At 34.3% G+C, this 22,550-nt stretch overlaps 1 protein-coding gene across 1 annotated transcript; it reads right to left on the reverse strand.

Moving 5' to 3' along the window:
* Window positions 1-18,358: 18,358 nt before the first annotated feature.
* Window positions 18,359-22,111, reverse strand: LOC112277213 (nucleolar protein 56-like). The gene is made up of 9 exons (XM_090247614.1): window positions 21,948-22,111; window positions 21,615-21,816; window positions 21,282-21,496; window positions 20,877-21,034; window positions 20,540-20,727; window positions 20,131-20,383; window positions 19,834-19,982; window positions 19,506-19,706; window positions 18,359-19,037 (listed from the first exon to the last, which is right to left on the reverse strand). The coding sequence occupies exons 1-9, from the start codon at window positions 21,948-21,950 to the stop codon at window positions 18,661-18,663; spliced, it is 1,746 nt and encodes a 581-aa protein (XP_090103740.1). The 5' UTR covers window positions 21,951-22,111; the 3' UTR covers window positions 18,359-18,660.
* Between the last annotated feature and the right edge of the window lie 439 nt (window positions 22,112-22,550).

A 22,550-nucleotide genomic window follows, 5' to 3' on the forward strand; every position in this document is an offset into this window, starting at 1 on the left:
AATTGGTTGATAAGTGCTTTGTCGTTCTAGCCCACATTATAAGCGAGGTTTTGGAATTTGACAGCATATATAGTAGCTGATTGTGATCCTTGTCGTAAAGATAAAAGCTTAGTCTCTGCTACTTGTTCTCGATCACTTTCTCCAAATGTGGCCGTAAATACTTCTAGGAATGAATTCAAATCATAAAAGAGTCGTGAATCTTTTTCCATTAAAGGTGCAAACTAAGAGAGAGCACTTTCTGATAGTAGTGCATCTATAAATCTGACTTTGGTAAATCCATCAGGATATTGGAAAGGATGTAATTTTAGATAGAGCTTGACTTGTTGTAAAAATCTTCAAAATTTTGATCTTGTTCCATCAAACTTCTCAGGCATACTAATCCTTGTCCCTCTCATACTTTTAGAAGCAAAAGTCCTTAGATTTGGTTGTGACATTAATCTACTTGCTTCTTTCAACTACACAACTTTTTGCCACAGACTCTGAACTTCTTCCATAGGCATAGGCATAGTACTTCTATGATTCACGTTGGAAATACGTGAGATTTTTACTTTTAGAGTGTTGACAAGCTCATGAAGATTTATCATAGTTGCAAATCTATTCTCACTTCTGTTGAGAGTAGCATCCATAATCTTTCCTTCCATAGGTAATTCAAACGAATTCAAAAGTTAAATTAGAGGAGGGTAATCTGCAACCTCTAAAAACAAATCCCAAAAAGAGGGATAATCTACTTTCTTTAAGAAAAATATCAATGTTAGAAAACAAGATTTTTTTGTTTAAAGGTGGGTAGTTCACAACCTTCAAAATACAATAATAGAAGTGGAGAAATCCACTCACTTCTATAACAAGACAAAAATAATATGTTAGCACTCTTGTCAAACTGTCAAAGATATGAATCTCAAAGAAAGAAAATCCTCAATACACTCTTCGATAACTGAAGAGAACTAAAAAGTCACTCAAAAGGTGATGTAATATTAATTAGAATGGCTATTGTCAAAAACAAGAAGATCAGAAAGTCTTGGAACGAAACTAAGACTAGGAAGGCATTGACAAGAGTCAAGAAGGCTTCATTCTTGCCTCCATATATACTATCTAACTAAGAGCTACGTGGCGATGTCCTATAAGACCTCCAACATGTGTTAACTTTGCTAGCCACATATCTTATCTTGCAAGGTAAGTTATCTATGTAAGCACCACGTAGTTCGCTTGTTTCATAAGCTACTATAGGGAAATAACTTGTTCCATAAGCTACCAATACATGGTTAGCTTTTTGGCTAAGTTTTTAACCTACAAATACATCTAAAGTCAAAACCGCATCTATAAAGCTTCTAGGAAGCTTCTCTAGAAGACTTTATGAAATTATTCTATATTTACCTACTTCTATTTAATCATATAAGTAACTATTGAGATAAATGTATATGTCCGTAATAATGACATACAATAAAAAAATCAAGAAATTCACAAAAGACATCATTTATAAGATATTGAAAATAATTGATGCATTTGTAAGTGTGAAAGAAATGACCATATATTCAAAATATCCATACTTAGTTCAAAATATAGTTTTTTATTTTTTTATTTTTTTAATGTGTATTAGGTTATATGTTCTTTATACATCTATTTTTATATAGATCTTTGCTTAATTGAATTGATCAAAAAGTCTTAAAATCAAAGATAGAAGATACCTATTCTTCATGGTGATCTTATTGAATCCTCAATAGTCTACTCATATTTATAGTTATCTATCTTTTTTCTTCTTAAATAAGATAGGAGTCCAAATTTTAGGTTTAAAATGGCATATAAAGTTCTTAGCCAAATTTTCATCAATATATTCTTTAAGTATAATCAATTCATTCTGTGATAGACTATAGATTGGTCCAAATGGTAGTTGAGCTCATTCTTAAAGATCAATGGAATAATTATAAAAATGTTGCTTTGAAAAAATATTTATATTTTTTTATTTAAAAAATTCTTAATAATCTTAATATTGACTCAGAATGTCATTTGAAATCTTTTTTTTTTTAATTTTTTTTATCAGCAATAAGTGTGGTGTATATAACAAAAGTTGATCTTTTTTTTGTAATATGCATGAAAACTCTTGTACCTACTAATAATGATTTAGATATATTGGTCTTATTGATTTCAACTTGCATAGTAAAATCTTAGGCTAAATTATAAAAAAAAATCAAGATTGTGAGAAATCTAATCTATTTGAAGGTAATACTTTTTTATCAGCAATAATCATAAAATGATTGAATTATAAAGAAAGTTAATTACATCAAATATTATTAAACTATTATGACCACTAGTTGCTACATCTAAAAGAATAATTTCATGTATAATATCTTTAGAAGATTATAAACGGCCATTTATTACTTCTACATATATATGTTTGGTTATTTTAATTAAAAATATTTCTTGTTTTTTGACAATATCTTTATTTGTAAAATAAGCTGAGGCTTTTGAATCTTAGAAGGCTAAGACTTTCTAATTCTTTGATCCTAAAAAAACTTCTATAATAAAATAAGGTGAAGGATCTTAAGAGAGAATAGGATCTCTATTAGATATTATGCAAGGTTCTAATCCTAAAATCCCTATTATAGCTGGAAAAACTTATTTTCTGATATATTATCTTCTTTGGCAACCATGTTCTTTATTTTGTGATTATGTTGCTTCTTTAAACAATGTGGAGCACTATATTTGGATTCTCTACAATATAGACACAAATCTTTTTTATAATGACAAGTCTTTTCTTGCTCAATAAAAGATTTAAAATATATTATATTAATTTGCATAGCTTCTAGACTAGACAAATAAACTTTTGAAAACTTGGAAAGTATCACTACAGCTTGACTTATGTCTCTCTAACCAAATCTTTATTCTTTGCATCTTTCAAAGAGTTAATTGTTATATGCAATAGCTAAAGCAATAATTGCTCTAATGAATCTATTTTTGATATTGTCAATAATAAATCTTTGATATTATCTTTTAATTCATATCAAAATTGATTGATAAGGACTTTCTCATTTCAATCCACGTCACAAGTTTTTAGAATTCAACAACATATATTATGGTTGAATGTGATTTTTGTCATAGCAATATAAGTTTAGTCTTTGCTATCTTTTATTGATCACTTTTTTAAAATGTAGCCATAAATACTTTGAAGAATAAATTCAAATCATAGAGTAGTTATGAATCTTTTTTCATCAAATATACAAACCAAAAGAAAGTATTTTTAGATACAAGTGCATCTATGGATCCAACATGAGTAAATCCATTGAGATATTAGAAAGGATGCAATTTTAAATAGAATTTAATTTACTATAAAAATCCTTGAAATTTTGATCTTCTTCCATCAAACTTTTCAAACATATTAATCCTTGTCTTCCTTGAGCTTGTAGAAGCAAGATTTTTTTGAATTTGGTTGTGATATTGATATACTTGCTTCTTTCAATTAGACAAATTTTTGGTATAGAATCTAGACTTCTTCCATAGATGTGGAAATAGTGCTTCCATACTTGGAATCGGTGATGTATGAAATTTTTAATCTAAGAATATTGATGAGTTTGTAAAGATCTATGATAGTTAAAAATCTATTTTTACTTTTATTAAATATAGTATACATGATTTTTTTTTCATTTCAAATAACTTAATAAATACATAAGTCAAATTAGAGGAGGATAATTTGTAACTTCTAACATCAAATAAAAATTTCTACAAAGAGAGATAATATACTCTTTTTAAAGAAAAAATTAGTGTTAAAAAATTAAATTTTTTGTTTAAAAGTGGATAGTCGACAACCTTCAAAATATAATAATAAAAATAAAATAATCCACACATTTTTAAAACAAGACAAAAATAATGAATTAGAACTTTTATCAAACTATCAAGGATATGAATCTTAGAAAATTAAAGATCAATATATCCTTATATCATTTAAAAAGACTAAAAAATCACTCAAAGATGGTATAATATTAAATTAGATTGGCTACTACCAAAGACAAGATATAACAGGGTATATATAAGATATTTGTATTGTTGACTTATAGAGATAGATAGTTGGAACCATATTTGAAAAGTTATGGAAGTTTCTAGAATTGAGGCTAAGTTAGTGGACCATGTAAGACTCATTGTAGAATATTCTAAAAAGAATTTAGGGCAATTATTTAAGTGGAATCCATTATCTAAAAACATTCTAGAAAGTCAAGGATAGCATAATAAAGTATAAATAGGACTAGTCAGGGTCTTTTTGGCATTTGATTAGGTATGGCTTTGGACCTTTTCTCTAAGTAAAGTTTGATTTTATATCTTTTTATTCAATTTTGTTTTGATTTATTTCCATTTATACAATTTTGTCTTTCATATCTTTTTTTTTTAATTTTTTTTAATTTTTTTCTAGTCCATTTGTTCTACTTTGTGATGTGATTTTATATTTTGGTGGATTAGAAGAGTCTTAGATTCTCAAAATACACTAGTCTTCTTTCATTGGTATCAAAGCAAGTATTAGACTATTCTTTGGTAGTGTATCAATAGCCATCATTTAGTTCAAGGTCAATTGTTGTGGTGACACTAGATATTATGTTGACGCTACTATAAGTTATTTTTAAAATATCAATCGAAAGATGAGAAGGAATTACAATAGTGGATTCCAATGAAGAAATTATAACATAGAAGATATGACATAGCAATCCTAGATGGAAGCTCAAATATAATATCTCTTAAGCCAAATAGTTACTTTACAAAGGCAAATAGAAGCCTTAAAGACAAGGGAGTTGAAATCATCTAAATTGAAATTAAAAAGCCTAGTATATACTTTAGAACTTCAAGACAAGAAGATGTATGTCAATGGCTCTTCAACATGTAACAATACTTCCAACTATTTAGGACAAATTGTCAAGGACAAGAACTCAATAAAAAGAAATTCAGATAAGTAAGCCTTTACTCGAAGAAAGGTAATAAAATATAAATAAATAAGTATGTATATTGAAAGAAAAACTGGAATGGCTATTGCCAAAAGACAAGAAAACTAGAGACCCTTGAAACTAGACTAGAAGCAAGAAAGGAGATTGATAAGAGTGAAGAGGGCTTCACTCTTGTCTCTATATATACTATCTAACTAGGAGCTACGTGGCGACGTTCTATAGGACCTCCAATATGTGTTGACTTTGTAGGATACATGCCTTGATTTATAAGGTAAGTTTTTCTACAAATGGGCCACATAATTAGCTTGATCTTCAAGCTAACAACATGTGTGGCACATGGCCAACTTGTTGACCACGTTTCTAATCCAAAAAGTCAATTAAAGACACCTATGAAGTCAAAGTAGCATCTGTGAAGCTTCTAGAAAGCTTCCATATTAAATACTATAGAATTAACTTACTTTTACCTACTTGTATATGTAATTACTAGCTTACATGAGTATGTCCATGACATTATCTCCCCTTCTAGGGACGAGTTCCACAAAGAGCGGTCATCATAAGTTGAGGAAATTTATGATGCGACGAATTATATTTATCACATACTCTGATCTTTGTTCTCTTCGAAGATGATTGATAGGGCCTCTCAACCATCAGTAGTATCTCATACCAGGGCGGAAAGACCATCCAATTATTTGATCATTGTTGAGGCCTTCATAGCTTCCTTCCAATAGAACATTTGGAACACCATCAGGAGTTGTTCCTACCTCTAACAAAATCACCAAACATCGGAAGTCCCTTCCCAAATCGTGATATCCACCGCGTTATATCTCGCCATCTATTCGAGGAAGAACATGTCATTCTTGAAGATCTTCATCTCGATTGCATCGTCTTGAAGGTTGTGACAATCGTAATGTCTCATCTGACAGGTCAGCAAATAAAGGCTCTTGAGTCGAATCCACTGGTTGTTGGTTCTCCATCTCTTGAGCGTCACAACTACAAAGAAGCTACGAACAAGGATTGAAAGTAGAATGTTATCTTGCCTAGATGTTGTTACTTTTATAAAGAAGATTTTCATCTTGATTTTGATGGATGTCATCGATGAAAAGCCTCCACCGCCTTTACTACATTTGCAAGATTCTTTATTGGCTCCCATATGCATTCACTAATATCATATCCGTGTCAATGGACAAGACATTCCAATTTATTTCGGTGCCGCCTTGAATCTAAGAATTCTTCTATTTCAAACTCTTCATTATTGTCTACTTCTATAGGAGGAGGTAGAGCTTGTCGTCTTCTTGGTATGTCCACTATCTTGTATGGTTCAAGAAGAGACATGTAGAATACTGGATGGATTTTCATTGACTTCGATAGATGTAAACGATATACAATTGGATTGATTTGTGCAGAAATAGAAAATGGTCCAAGTCTTCGATAGTCCAACTTGTCACAAAGATGATTGGTGTTGTTATTGAGACAAAGTAGCCATACCTTATCATCCAAGAGGAATGGTGGTTATTCCTTTTGATAGACATCCGCATTGACCTTTTGTTGTTCTTGAGCCTCTTTTGATTGCGCCTTCATCATTGCATGTAGCTCTAATAAATGAATCGCCAAATCTTTTGCAGTAGGATTATCAACTTTTGAAAAGTCAAAAGTATCAAGTCGTGGATGATAACCATAATTAGCAAATAAAGGTGTTTGTTTTGTAGAAGAATGTACCGTGTTATTCTAAGCAAACTTTGCCATTGAAAAAAGAGTTGTCCAATCATCTTATTGGTAATTAATGGTACATCTTAAATATTGCTCCAAAACTTGATTAACACGCTTTGTTTGTCCATCAGTTTGAGGATGGAATGCCGAAGATAGTTTTATATCCACTTTAAGAATCTTGAAAAGAGTCCACCAAAATCTTGATACAAATTGAGTTCTCCTATATGATATAATATCCTTGGGTAATCCATGATAGCGATAGATATTGTCAAGAAAGAGCTTAGCTGTTTCTTCACCTGTGATAGATTTTGTACATGGTACAAAATGTGCCATCTTGATAAAATGATCTACTATCACGAATATAAAGTCATAAGAACCTGAGATTGGAAGATCCGTGATGAAGTCTATAGAAACAGAAGACCATGGTTGTTTTGAAATGGGTAATGGCTGAAGAAGTCCAAAAGGTCGATGACGAGGAGTTTTTGATCTTGAGCAAACATCACATGATAGTACAAAATCCTTGACTGCCTTCCACATTTGAGGCCACCAAAAATCCTTAGATATCAGCTCTAAAGTTTTATTATATCCAAAATGTCTTGCTGTTGAAAAGTCGTGACGAGCTTGAAGAATACATAAATGTGCTTCTCCTTCTGGAACATATAGGTGTCATTTGAAATAGAGTAGGTTGTTCTTGAATTCAAATTTAGAGGGATCATGAGATTTAGAAGAATTATTCTTGATATCATGAACAAGAGGGTCTGAAGACATACTTAATTGGACTTGCTTAAGAAAAGTTAAATCAACAGTCAATGTTGATTTTATTGCTCGAAGATGAAATTGCTCCGACTTCAAGAGAACCATTTTTTGTTGCTCAAAAGCTGCATCTCCTTCTTTTGGTACAAGATAAGAATGTTTAGACAAGACATTTGACAAACCTTGTTGTTTTCTTGGCCGATAAGTGATGATGAACTCGAATCTTGATAAAGACATGTTCCAACAAGCTTGACGATGATTTAATACACGTGATGACATAAAATACTTGGGGTTCTTATGATCCGTATACATGGTGACTGGACTAGAAGCGCCTTCTAGATAATGACGCTGTTTTTAAAAAGAATCCATGATTGCAAGAAGTTCTTTGTCGTGGATCTCATAATTGATTTCTGCTGCTGAGAATTTTCTTGAATGAAAGGCTACTGGATGAAGTTTGTCATCTGTTCCCATTTGTGATAAAATCGCACCCAAAGCAAAGTCTGGTGCATCTGTTTCTATAAAGAATGCTTTGAAAAAATCAACACGATACAAGATTGGTGCAGAAATAAATGGTGTCTTCAAAGATTCAAAAGCAACTTTTGTTTCTTGATTCCATTGGAGTTTGTCTTTACAAGTCAAATGTGTAAGTGGAGCTGCAACTCAAGAGAAGTCTTTGATAAAGATCCGATATTAGTTGGAAAATTCTAAAAAATATTGGACATCTCTTATTATTTTTGGGATCTTCCAATCTATAATAGTTTGAACTTTCTTAGGATCCATCATAAGTCCATCATTTGAAATGATATAACCTAAGAAATCGACTTTAGTAGTGTGGAATACACACTTTTTTATCTTGGCATAGAGTCCTGCATCTCTTAATTTTTGTAACACACGATGAACATGAAGTTCATGTTCTTCTAGATTCTTAGAATAGATCAAGATGTCGTCTAGATAACAAACCACAAAATTATCCAAAAACTCTCACAAAACATCATTCATTAGATATTGAAAAGCTGTTGGTACATTTGTAAGTCCAAAAGGCATGACGTTGTATTCAAAATGTCCATACCTAGTTTGAAACGTAATCTTTCATTCATCTCTTTCTTTGATGCGTACTAGATTGTATGCTCTCTGGAGATCTATTTTTGTATAGATCTTAGCTTGATTCAGGTGATTAAAAAGTCCAGATATTAAAGGTAGTAGATACCTATTTTTGATAGTAATCTTGTTGAGTCCTTGATAATCAATATACATCTGCAATGATCCATATTTTTTCTTCACAAATAGAATTGGAGCTCCTGACGGAGATTTTGAATGGCGTATAAAATTCTTGACTAGATTTTCTTCAATATACTCCTTGAGTTCAGTCAACTCATTTTGTGATAAACTGTAGATTGGTCTGAATGGTGGTTGTACTCCTTCTTGAAGGTCAATTGAGCAATCATAGGGACGATGTTCCGAGAGTGTATCTGCATTCTTTTTTTCAAATACATCTTGAAATTCTTAATATTGGCTTGGAATGCTACTTGAAGTCTTTCCACAAGTAGAAATAAATGTGGCATAAATAATATATGGTGATTCTTTCATAGCAGCATACAAGAAAGTCACGTTATAGTAATATTGAGGTCTACTTGTACGGTTCTCAGATCGAAATTCAAAAAGGTGATTGTCGCACTTCACAACAAAGTCAATTGCTTGACTCAATGTTTGAGGATCAGGTAAGTTGAGCATTAATTTTTTTACCTCATATTGTAATCCGTAGAGAAATTGGCTAATAAGTGCAGCATCATCCCACTTGATATCAGTTGCAAGTTGTCAAAATTGAGAAGCGTACAACATTACTGATCGATTGCTTTGCCGTAAAATATGGATCTTATTGGTTGCAACACGAATTGCATCATGTTCTCCATACATGGATCGAAACTCCTTCACAAAAGCTTCTAGATTATCTAATATTGGATCTCATCGTTCAAGAAAAGATGAAAACCATGATAGTGCTAAACCTGAAAGAAGCATATCAATGAATCTAACTTGCGATCCTGGAGTTGGATAGCTTTGGGGTTGAAGTTCAATCACAAATTGTACTTGTTTGATAAATCCTCGAAATTTGAATCTGGTGCCATCAAACTTCTCGGATAGGGCAATTCTTGGTTCTCTAATATTGGAAGGACATTCTACCATAGGAGAAAGGACATGATTTGGTACAGATGTTGAAGCAGCTCCAACCATTTCTATATCTTCACTTCCTGCCAATCTTGTTGCTCCTTATGGTGGTAAATTGAATTGATGCATCACAAGCATTAACTCTCTCAATTGCTCTTGCATTTGTGCCATTGCACTCTTCTTTTCAACAAGTTCTGCTATGATAACTTTTAGAAAAGAGAAGATGTCTAATATCACTTAAGAAAAATAGAAGAGAGGACTTGAAAACAAAGAAAATACTAAGGACAATATCAGTTTAGAAGAGTGTAATCCGCAACTTCTAATATGCTTATATCTTATCAAAAAAAAGGGATAATCCACTCTTAATCAAGATTAGACAAAGCTCTGATATTGTAGGTGTACTCTTGTCAATCTGTCAAGGACAAGAACTCGATAAAAAGAAATTTAGACAAGTGAGCCTTCACTCGAAGAAAGGTAACAAAATATAAATAAACAAGTATATATATTGAAAGAGAAACTGGAATGGCTATTGCCAAAAGACAAGAAAACTAGAGATCCTTGAAACTAGACTTGAAGCAAGAAAGGAGATTGAAAAGAGTGAAGAGGGCTTTACTCTTGTCTCTATATATACTATCTAATTAGGGGCTACATGGCGACGTTCTATAGAACCTCCAATATGTGTTGACTTTATAGGACACATGCCTTGACTTACAAGGCAAGTTTTTCTACAAATGAGCCACATAGTTAGCTTGATCTTCAAGCTAACAACATGTGTGGCACATGGCCAACTTGTTGACTACGTTTCTAATCCAAAAAGTCAATTTAAAACACCTATGAAGTCAAAGCAGTGTCTATGAAGCTTCTAGGAAGCTTCCATATTAAATACTATAGAATCAACTTACTTTTACCTACTTATATATGTAATTACTAGCTTATATGAGTATGTCCGTGACACAAATACTACCAAAAGAATTATGTATAGAACTAGTTATTTGAGAGATATGGCAACCATTTAGTAGCGACATCAAGATCAAAGCTTTAGAGCTTAAGGTGGATTTTGTAATTGAAAGGAGTTTGAAACCGAGTTTAAGAATCAATTTTGGTCTATCAATGTAGAGAAGATAACACATGACAAGTTGGCAAATCTTATATAATTTAGGTCGATGTAAAATTATGTCTTCCGATTCAAGTTCTTATGTCTCAAAATTGACAATGTTTCAATGACACAAATGATGGATCAATTTCTATGAGGTTTGAAACCGAAGGTCTAGCGAGAGGTAGAACTAAGAGATCCACAAATGTTTGAAGATGCAATTAGGATTATAAAGAAGATTAATACTATAGATTTTAAAAATTGTAGAGCATGACCTATAGCACAAAGTCTTATGTTGTTGTCTAATACTATGGTACAACAACCAATGCCAATAGAGATTGATGCCCTATAAAGATCATTGATACTACAAAGACAACAAATATTGGTGTAAAAAGAGATTGTATTTTTATTGTCAAAAGCTAAATCATCAAATCAAAGGGTGTCTAAAACATCAAAAGTCAATGACCAACAAAATAAGGTAGGTTCATAGTCTCAAAATTCACCAAGTCAATAATAAAACACAATAAGAAAACAAGGCTCTTCAATAAAGGTGCCAAAGGCCAATATTGGCTATAGCTATTGTCTATCAGAGACAAATAGTATAGCCTCAGACCACTATAAAAAGAGTCGATTAGTGCATCTAATGAGACTATTAAGAGGACAACCATGTCAAGTGCTTGTAGATTGTCGCTCTACAAAAACTTCCATCTCAACTGAAATTATTGATTAACTTGGGATTAAAACTAAAATAATCAAAGAAGGGAGTACATGCCTTACAGATGACTAAGAGAATATATGAAGTGAAAAATATGAAGAAGAAACCTTGAGGTTGACTAACACCTACATCTTAAGAAAGAGGTTCAAAGTAACAAAGCTAAAATATGTTATAATCTTTAGTATGCCATGGCTAGAGATTAAAAATAAACAAATTAATTGAATAGCAAGAACAATTTCTTTCAAAGATGGTAGACATAAAGTGATCCTTCATACCTCTGCATCATGTAAAGAGAAAAAATAATTTGCAACTAAAGACCTATTTATTGAAATGGTCTTTATGAAGAAAAAAATATAGCATAAGCAATTGGTATATATGGTGGTTCCAAATCTTGTATTAGTGGTAGAAAAGATAGCTAAATGAATAGAATGGACAAAATAATTTATATAAAAATATTAGAATGTCTTTTCAACCAAACTACCTAGTAGTATGCTTCTTAATCGAAGTACCTCCTTTTGAATAAAACTATTATTTGGAGCCAAACAAAAAAGTTGGCCAATTTATTGTCTAGTACTAAATGAACTTGAAGAGCTATAGAAAATATTGGACGAACTTTTGGAGAAGGGAGTCATTCAAGAAAGCATATCACCATAGAAAGTACTTGTACTCTTTTCATCCAAGAAAGATGGTGGACTTTGGCTTTGCATCAACTATCAAGGCCTCAATAAGTAGATTATTAAAAATACATATTCACTTCTAAGCATGGATGATCTTTTTGATCAACTTCAAAATTTGATCATCTTTAGCAAATTAGACCTTCAAAGTCGATATTGACAAACATCTATTACAAAAGAGGGTATTAAAAAGATGGCATTTTGTACATGCTATGGACATTTTGAATGGCTTATTTTAACTTTTAGCTTCACTAATGCTCTAGCCTCTTTCATGGATCACATGAACAAATTGTTTAGAGACTTTTTAGATAAGTATGTAGTTGCTTTTATTGATGATATCCTTGCATATAATAAAATCCATAAAGAACATGAGCAACATCTATAAGAAGTGCTACTCCAGCTACAAGATAGTTGCTTCTATTGTGAGCAATCAAAATGTGAACTTTGGAAGTTGGAAGTCATATTTTTGGGACATGTGGTATCTTTCAAAGACATGCACATGGAACAGGAAAAGGTAAAAGCATTGGAGGATTGACCAACCTCTAAAGATGCTTCTAAAGTCTATTCATTTTTAGGCCTTGCTGGGTATTATCATTGTTTTGTTTAGCAATTTGTGTATATTTCTACCTCATCGATAAACCTATTAGAGAAAGATGCCTCATTTGAATGAAAATTGGAACAACCAAGTACCTTTGATAGATTGAAGGAGACACTCATTATTGCTCTAATATTGCAACCGTATGATTTCAACCTTCTTTGTACACCTGACATTGATACTTTCGACTTTGCTATTAGATCGGTTCTTCAATAAAACTTTAGTAGGGACCTTCAACATATAGCATGTGAATCATGCAAGCTTAGAGGAACAAAGCACAATTATTCTATATGTCATCTAGAAAAATTAGTGATTATACACGCCATAAAGGTGTGGTAACACTATTTGTTGGAAAAGCCAGTGGTTATTTGAACTGATTATTGATCCTTGCTACACAATTTGCATCTAGAAGATATGAAATCATGACATCATTGTTGACAAGAGGAATTGTAGCTTTTTGATATCTAACTTAAATATAAGCAATCGCAATAACATATTGTCCTAGATAGCTTATCGTAGAGACCAGACTTGAAGGCTAAATTGAAAAACAAGGTAGAAATTATTATTATTAGTAGTATCATTTCTTACCTAACCAAAGAGGTAGATTAGAAGAAAGCTATGCATCATGATGTTTATTTTAAGATGATTAGCGATCAACTAAAAGTAGATAATACATAGTATTAAGATTATAGTATTAATAATGGCTTGATCTATTTTAAGAAACAAATGTATGTACTTGAAAATACTATATTTTGGACACACATACTTCAAGAGGGACATGACATCACAATATTTGGACATCTAAGGCGAGAAAAGACTCTAAAATGGATCTTAAGGAAATAATTTTGGATAGTTTTAAATTATGATATTTGAGCTTTTATATGCTCTTGCAAGTAATATCAACAAAATAAAGCATACAATACATCATCTTCTAGACTATTGCATCTAATTCTATTATTTATAGTACATTGAGAGTATGTGATTATGCATCTCATTATATATTTACCTTAGATGCTTCATAATCACATTGCAATTGTCTTCTTTATGAATTAACTTTCAAAGCAATTTCACTTGGCCGCGATGCATTCAGATATTAATGCTTCAATATTTGTACGGATCTTCTTTGATATTATCTTTCTTTAATATGGATCACCTTGTATTATTGTTAAAGATTGGAATCCATGCTTCACAAGAAGTTTTTAACAAGCCTTGTTTAAACTACTAGGTACATGACTTCCTATATTTATAGTCTTCTATCTCCAAACAGATGGACAAATAGAGCATGCAAATCAGACCTTGAAAGATATGTTGAGGGCATTTGTGATAGTTCATCATAATGATTACAATAAATACTTGATGTCCTTAGAGTTTACTTATAATGATAGTATTCAAGCAAGTACTAGTTATTTATCATTTTTTCTGAATACCAATTAATATTTGCTTATGCTAGCAATTGTCCATTATCTAATCGATACCAATAATTCAATAATATAAGAATTTATACAATGGCTTATAATGACCTTGCAAGAAGCATAGCACCAACTCCTTACCATACAAAATCAACAAAAGTAATATGTAGATAACCATCGATTGTACAAGACCTTCCAGAAGAATGATTAGGTATTACTTTCCAACACCAACTTGCCACTTGCTACATCAACCAAAATCCATAAATTTGCACTTTGGTGGCTTAGATCATTTTGCATTTCTATAGTGATTTTTGATGTCATATACCTCCTCAAGCTTCTACCACATATTTGGGTCTATCCATTCTTTCATCTTTTGTAACTGAAAGAATTTCATACTAAGCTAAAGCACTTTTCGGATCTATACCAACTACCACCACTATCAATTGTACTTGATGACTAACAAGAATATGAAGTGGACAACATTTTGGAGTATCACTACCTTTGCCATAGTAGTAGACATTTACAACTTCAGTACAAAATTCTTTGGAAAGGTTATTCTATCCATGATGCAATGTAAGAACCTACACATAACCTCATCCATTACCAAGAGATAATTTGGAGATACTATCAGGAGCAAAATAAAGACGTTCCGCATTAGAAGAGGTAGATTGATTGTAACATGGTATAGATAAGATATTTGTATTGTTGACATATAAAGATAAATAGTTAGAATCATGTTTGAAAAGTTATAGAAGTTTTTAGAATTGAGGATAGATTAGTCGACTATATAAGATTCATTGTGGAATATTCTAGAAAGAATTTAAGACAGTTATTTAGATAAGGCCTATCATAGAATCTTCTAAAAAGAATTTAAGACAATTACCTAAGTAGGATCCATCATCTAGGAATATTCTAGAAAGTTTAGGATGGTAGAATAAAGTATAAATAGGAATAGCTAGGGTTTTTTGGGCATCTAGTCAAGTATAGCTTCAAACCTTCTCTCTTAGTAAAATTTGGATTTTTATCTTCATATTTAATTCTATTTTAAATTATTTTTATTTATGCAATTTTATCTTTTGTGTTCTATTCTATTTAGTTCTATTGAGTTTTGTTCTAGTCTATTTTGTTCTACATTGTGATGAGGTTTTATGGTGCTCTAGATTAAAAGAGTCTTAAACTCTCAAGATAGAGTGGTCATATTTTACAAAAAGAATAAAGATTCTTAAAATTAAACTAAGAACAAGATAAGCATTGACAAGAGTGAAGAAGGCTTCATTCTTGTCTCTATATATACTATCTAACTAGGAGGTATATGGTGAGATTTTATAGAACCTCTACTACTTGTCCAAATTACAAGACACATGTCTTAATTTGTAAGGCAAATTTTCTATATATATGCCACATACTTAGCTTATTCTACAAGCTATCAATATATGTGACATGTAGTTAATTTGTTGACCAAGTTTTTAATCTATCGATCAACTATAAATATGTGTAAAATCAAAGCGACATCTATAAAGCTTCTAAGAAGCTTCTTTAAAAGATATTATAAAATTAATCTATTATTGTCTATATCTACCTAATTGTATAAGTAATTGTTAGAATATATATATATATATATATATATATATATATATATTTATGACAATAGGTGAAGAAAAATATAATTGCTATGCCATCTAGACTAAGAGCCTTATTTAATGTGATGGATTTTACTATCTCGTACAATTTTTGTTTTGTGATTGGTCTTACCAATTGCTAGGCCATGAAATCTAAGGTACAATAGGATATTACAAAATTACATTTTTCCTTTGTTATATTTCTTTGAACTCCATTGCTATTAGTATTGAAGATATTGTAATAATAATAAAAGCACTCTTCTTTGATTTCATGGTAATTAATGATTGATCTTTCATAATACATGATTAATTCTATAATTATGTATATTACTGATTTATTACTCATAGCTTTGAAAAAATTTGCATGACATGCTATCTTTGCATGTCCTTTATTTGATTTGAATTCAAACATGTCTCCTCTTAAGTTTTCGTGATTTGAAATTAGTGAAATTTTTGCTATAGAATTCTAGATTGTTTTGTTGCTTGGAATCTTTAAGGCAAATGTGTTGTTCTTGTTGGACTATAACTAGTCTAGTTTGAGATGTCTTTTCTATGCAATGGTGCTCATCAACAATTTTTTTGTAGTACAATTTGTAGAATCTAATAAATTTTCAAAGTCTAGAGAAGAATGTTGAATTTTCCACACTTTGCTCAAATCTAATCAGCTAAACAATCTCTTGAACTTCTTTGTCAACAAAGAACTATGAATTCATCTTATAGTTTGAGATACAAGGACCTTACTCTAGTAGGTGGTTAGAAATTGATGAATTTCCACAGATTTTATATCACTAAGTTGTATTGCCTAAATTGCCATGGGATATGTCAAAGACATAGAATTGGTCTAGTCTACCTAGCATCTTTGCCCCATCACTCTACTTATTATCTTATAAGAAGAAGATTATGCTAATGTATGAAAATTTGTCTACAAGAAGGAAGTTGCTTTTAAATTGTTTCAAAGATATTTTCTCCTCTATGTTATGAAACAACTGGAATTTGATGATTTATTATGTCGTCGTTCCATCGTATTGAAATCATTGCTAACCACCCAATTGTAATCCATTAGGAGCAAGAATTTAAGGTCTTGCCAAAGCATGCTACTGTCCTTGGCATTTTTAAAAGTATAGAGATTTAGCAACCTAAGATTCTTACCAAAGATGCTGATCAAGTGGATCTAGTGAGCGTAGTTTGAGATTACTCCTTGGCTCTTAATTAGGGAAGCTAGCGTCCCTTTGAGGAGGATGTTTAGGCCTCGTTTACCGGCTTCTTCCATGCCGTCTGTATTGTAGCCTACCTCCACTTCGACTATCCAGTAATGAGACTACTTTTCGATATCTTAAAAGACAATTTGTCTCTTAAAGGTATAGAAAAATTCAGAGATAATCGATCTTGATAATACTCTATTTTTTAATTTTAAAAAAAACAAAAAAACAAAAAAACAAAAAAACAAAAACTGAACACCTATCTAGTCAAACCTGAAGCTAAAGGCTTCAGTGCCTTGTGTATCTCATAAAATCCTGAGGCTTTTATAGTCATCTGAAGGCTTAATTGCATTGATTGTTCCACAGTGCTTTGACAAAAAGCTTTGTAAAATCTTGTTGCCTAATGTTGGCAGTTTCCAAAGCATCATAAGTGCCGAACGTGTGTTGGTGTGGCCGCATGCAACCTCTCGAATCCAAAATAGATCAGAGAGAAATCCTGATTAAAAAAGCGAAGAAGGGGATTTCTAATTCTAGAATTGTAGTGAACATACGAGTTCTAGCCCAATAATAGACACTCACACATGCTGCAGAATCTGCATTCTCATCATCACCTGGAGTTGCTGCGATGGTGTGACATTCGTGTTGTTGGTGAGTTGTGGAAAAAAAAGAAAAATTGTCTCACTTTGTGAATCCACCAGAACCAGTAGTAGATCCACACATAGCCAGTTAAGCAAAAACAACCCATTGTAAATTAAAGTGAGGAAACGGGAGGATATTAACTAACTGTTCTCACCAGGAATCTAGTGCTTGCTTCACCCTAGGATTTAGGATTGGGATTCAGCTACTATCCGGCTGAGAATATTTCGGTTGGGAGGTGAGTCTGCATACTATACACGGACAGCCGGTGTTTTAGGGGGTGTGTGCCACAGTAGACTATGTAGTGCAGGAGTAGCGAATGACATGCTACCTTGCTTGCGGCCTTTTGGGGTGTGTGTGGAAAGCTTCGGGAGCATTTGAAGCACTGCGGGAGATTAGAGTCACGGAGAGGTCAGTTAGCTGCATCCAGGTCAGCCTAGACATTTTCTTCTGCGGGGATTAAGTTCGTTCTTCCATCAATGACACCTCTCCTGAACTTATCACACGATCGATCCGTTATAGACCCCTCTTACGTTTTTTTTCTAGCAGGATCGAATGAAGAACGCCCATTGCAGGTATCTCTGGACTGGGTCTTTTATACCTTCACTGTGATTGAACTTCCAAATCCGTCGAGTTTGCCTGGACAATCTAACGATGTTACCAGAAGAAGTGAAATTGTATGTTGGTTTTTCTAACATTAGACGAACCCACAAATGACAATCACCTACCGAAGTAGGTGAACTAGTACCATCATTTCGCAGAGAACTCAAAACTGTTGAAATCACAGCGAATCAGAAGGATATGATGGGCAGTCCACCTTCATTATTAACGACTCACAGACGTCACGATCAATAGAAATGGTCGAATGAGATGAAGTTGAATGCAAAACCCGCATGATCCAGCACCTGTGTAAATTGTGTAGTAGAGCCACATCTTGTGACGTATCAAAGTACAGGGAGAAGTATACACAGTTGATCAATGAAGCTGGTGGCAAGTGAAAGCAGGAGACCGCTAACTATAATCTGAGATCACCTGACCAAAAAGGGATAATCCAACATGGCCCTTTCTACTTCCTAGGACTCTTCAGTTAGTTAAACCAAAGCCGTGTGTTGGGGAGACCTAAAACTGCAGAGCACAGAACTAAGACTTGAAAATTTCCTAAATTGATGACAGTGAGCCTACTCTTCAACTTTTCGTTTCTTCTTTTTTTCTTTCTTCTCCGCAACTGGGGTCACCGGGGCAGCTTCCACCGCCTCTTCAGTGCGCTTGTGCTTTTTAGACTTCTTGCCTTCCGTCGATGGGGAAATAGCATCTGCAGCCTGTACAGCATCCTTCGCGTTCTGCTTCTTAGATTTCTTTTCCTTAACTGGAGTAGTCGCTGTGGCAACGATTGCTTCTTCACCAGAGCTCTTCTTTTTCTTTTTTTTCTCCTTCACAGCTGATGCAATTGCAGCAGCTTCTTCCTCCGCATCTGATGACTTGCCATTTACTTCTGAGTTTCCGTTAGCACTAGAATGCTTCTTCTTCTTTTTCTTCTTATCTTTCTTGTCACCAACTGACAAAACACTCAGAATACATGCAACTATCAAAATTTAAGAAGACATGCCCACGCATGCCAAATTAACTCGGCAGAAGTGATCCACGAGCACCCAAGAAAACCAATGTAGGAGAAAATAGAACAGACAAAGAAGTCCTCAGTTTGGCCGAGAATTCCACACGAGTAGATCCTCAAGCACACTCTCTGCGAAACCTAAGAGCAATAAAAACACAGACGAGTCTGCCTCAAAGGAGGTCACCCTGATTTACAGGGTAGCACTGACTCAAAAGTGTAACAAGCCTCAGATATACACTAAGAGGACTTGAGACCATTTTACTTCAGAGTGGTTAAGCATCTCATCATCGGACTCATCATCAAATGAGCACAATCCCTAAACGAACTTCACGACACCAATATGCCCAGACAGAATTCGTACTGAAAGCCTTTATAATGGCGCACAAATACTTCTGTTCCAAACTATCTTACCCTCGCGTGGCCCTGGTACAGCGTCAGTCATGTCTGTCTCGTCAGCCCTAGCCTCATCACGATTGCCGTTCTCCTCCGCATTCTTGATGGCGTCTTTCATAACATCAATATTCTTCCTTGGTGCGATACCCTTGTCGTAGAACTCGAGACGCTCCTCAACCTGCTCTCGCAATTTCTCCCCAAAAGCGCTTGTATTGACCTCTGCAGTGATTGATGGTACGTTATACCTCAGAGACGCGTCAGAATTCCTGAGCGGAACATGTAAAATCCTCACTCAGGCTCATGGGCACACATTTACATCTACAACACAGGAGTAAAAATGCCTTACCAGAAAAGCAATCAATTCGTGAAGCAATTGAACATTTATTCGCAAGATAACGCGAGATACGTCCCTTGTTCTTGGTACTTGCCCTCCCAATGAAAGATGAGTGGAAAATCAGACCGTACTTGGGTGTGTTTCCTTTCGTCTTAAGCGCCCTGTAGAAATTGCAGGGTCACAGAAGATCAGCTAATGACCTCAAGGAGAACACTCGCAAGACGGCCTCAGCCGCCGAAATTTAAGTGCGTCACAGAGACTGAACAGCTACATCTGAGTAGGCTACGGCTCTAACCACTCCATAAGTACCTGAACAATGCTTTTTCAGCACCCAAGATCTGCACCGTTGAAGCAGGATACTTCGCTAGGTTTGTAAGACTTCCAGCATGTGAAATGAGGCGAGCTCCAACCATCTCTCCAATCAATACAGCAAGGTTTGGGGCAACGTCTTGCATCTTAGACACCAAATAAGAATGCAACTGCTTGCGATATTCCACAAGAGATATCACTCTTGATGCAAACATTTCGATATTGATCAAATCAATAGGTGATATGTCCTGACCTGATGATATCAAGTCCCCAAAGCGAATCAGTAAAAATCCGAGCCCACTGAGAGCAACGATCAATATTATGGTACGGTACTTGCAAGAAGACGTGACGTAGTACACTTGACAGGAAATATACATATCTAGTAGTGCTTAACTCGATGAATTCGTACCCATGGATGCTTTCGCAGCTTCAATAACTTCACGGGCCTTATCTTCATCTCCAATGACCTCGGTGATTTCTTCCAAACTTGAGTCAGTGAGGCTCGATTTGTCCTTCACAAACTTAACTAGCTTGGCATATGTGTAGTTGTCATTCACAATCTTCACCAGCTCGGGGAAATGCCAAGAGTACCACTCCCTGCACGATATGTTGCAAACATAATTTAGCACACTACAATCCGAGATACGTATCACACAGACCATGCTTACAAATCTCTCAGCCTCTGCTGGGATATCAAATATAATCACACAAAAGCGAAGTAAGAAGGGGGGGTAAACGAAACTCACCGGACCCGCATGCAGAACGTGTTGACGTCCTTGTCAAGGGTATCCAACAAGCTGATGCTTTGAATGATCATGTTATCTACTCGGTTAACATTGAACTTAACTTTACTGCGACTGTAACTGTGAGCAAGACCGAGTTGCGCCTTCTCAATATCTCCCTCCTACATAACCAAACACCATCTTAGGTATACTAAATGTGAAAGTCAATTGCACACCAACATACAAAAAGCACGTAGATATTTGTGAAAAGCGGCAATTCAATAAATACCATATGCCCACATTCCCCTCATAAATATCCCTCAGATTCTGGTTAGGAAAGATTATAAGGCGACAACGGATGTCGAATCTAATGCAAATGCAACAGTTCTGCACGTATGTTAATCAATAAAATTAGTCGCGAAAACATACCTTTAGATCCTTGATGAAACGACTGAAATGAAACCGAATTCCCCTAAGGAACTCATTTACGTAGTCGTTGCTCTGACAAGGGATGTGCGTAGACTCTAGAATAGCCGACCCAAGCTTCGGCTCAGCAACTCCAAGATTCACCTTCGGCTTCTTCCCGGACTTAACCTTGGGCAAGTTCAACTCCAGAAAATTCTTTAACTCTGCAGTCATGATTCCTGTGGCGACCAAGAAAACATACTTGATTTACTGTCTTGCAGGTCGCATAGCAACCAAGGTTTAAAACCAAGTCCACACAGGCAGGGCAGGTTCAAAATCAACCCAGAACGTACTCACCTTCAGTCACAGAATTGCATTGATCCAGAGCATCGGCGGCCGACGTGAACGGACTAAAAGCCAACAGCTTCACCACCTTCCCAAACCGATTCAGGTCCGTGATGGATTCCTGAATCGCTTCCGCATTTTGCCCGATTTCGTCCAGTCCCATCGTCTCAAACAGTGCATACCCGGAGGCAGACTCATACAGAAGATACAGCGTCTGCTCAATTCAACAACCGACCTTCCGTTAGATCGAAATTCTCTCATTCCCAAATTACCCTCATACTCATAAACCCTTTACCCCTGAAAACGTCAATTCCCACGAAAAAACCCCTGAAAATTTAGGCCCACCATCGCAAAACGGTGCTGAATTCAGAAAGGAAACGCTCGGTGGCGACAATGTCAGCAACAAGGCAGTGATTGCCGAGCTCTCGCTCGTACAGGGATGATTCTCGGGGCACCAAATTTGTCTTAGAGAACAAAAAATACACTCTCCTTCTGCAGCTAAACCCCGAAATCCTAATTCTGATACTAGGTCCCGGACGGCGATATTCATCCATGATTGTGATTGTTCATTCATTCATTTATTCCGCTTTTCTGTCCATTGGCGAAGGGCTTTGCTACTATTTTGGGATATGGGAATCTATTTGACAGAATGTGGGAATATTAGGGTTTCAAAATTTAGGGTTTCGTAGAAATGAAGAGAGAAGAAACTAGAGGGGGAAATAGGGACAAATGTAAAAAAAAAATATTAAAAAGTGGACAAGGTTTGCCCAATAATTAGTCTTGTGCTAGTGTAAGTTGTTGATTGGCAAAGACCATTTCAAAGTACTTTGTTGCTCTTTAATTGAAGCATGCAATTCAATCTATTTTCGTTTATGATGTGTGTATACACTATTGATAACATGATAACATGACAACATGATAAACATGGACTTGTGTACACAATGCTAT

The sequence above is a fragment of the Physcomitrium patens genome, chromosome 25 (assembly GCF_059467195.1).
Source record: "Physcomitrium patens ecotype Gransden chromosome 25, ASM5946719v1, whole genome shotgun sequence".
In the NCBI taxonomy this organism is placed as follows: Eukaryota; Viridiplantae; Streptophyta; class Bryopsida; order Funariales; family Funariaceae; genus Physcomitrium; species Physcomitrium patens.

Bases quoted from the DNA above. Each gene is read 5' to 3' on its own strand.
- LOC112277213 (XM_090247614.1), bottom strand. The intron at 20,728-20,876 runs GTGAGTTTCGTT...CATATCGTGCAG, and splicing joins ACGTTCTGCATGCGGGTCCG to GGAGTGGTACTCTTGGCATT. The intron at 19,707-19,833 runs GTAAGGCATTTT...CAATCACTGCAG, and splicing joins ACGAATTGATTGCTTTTCTG to AGGTCAATACAAGCGCTTTT.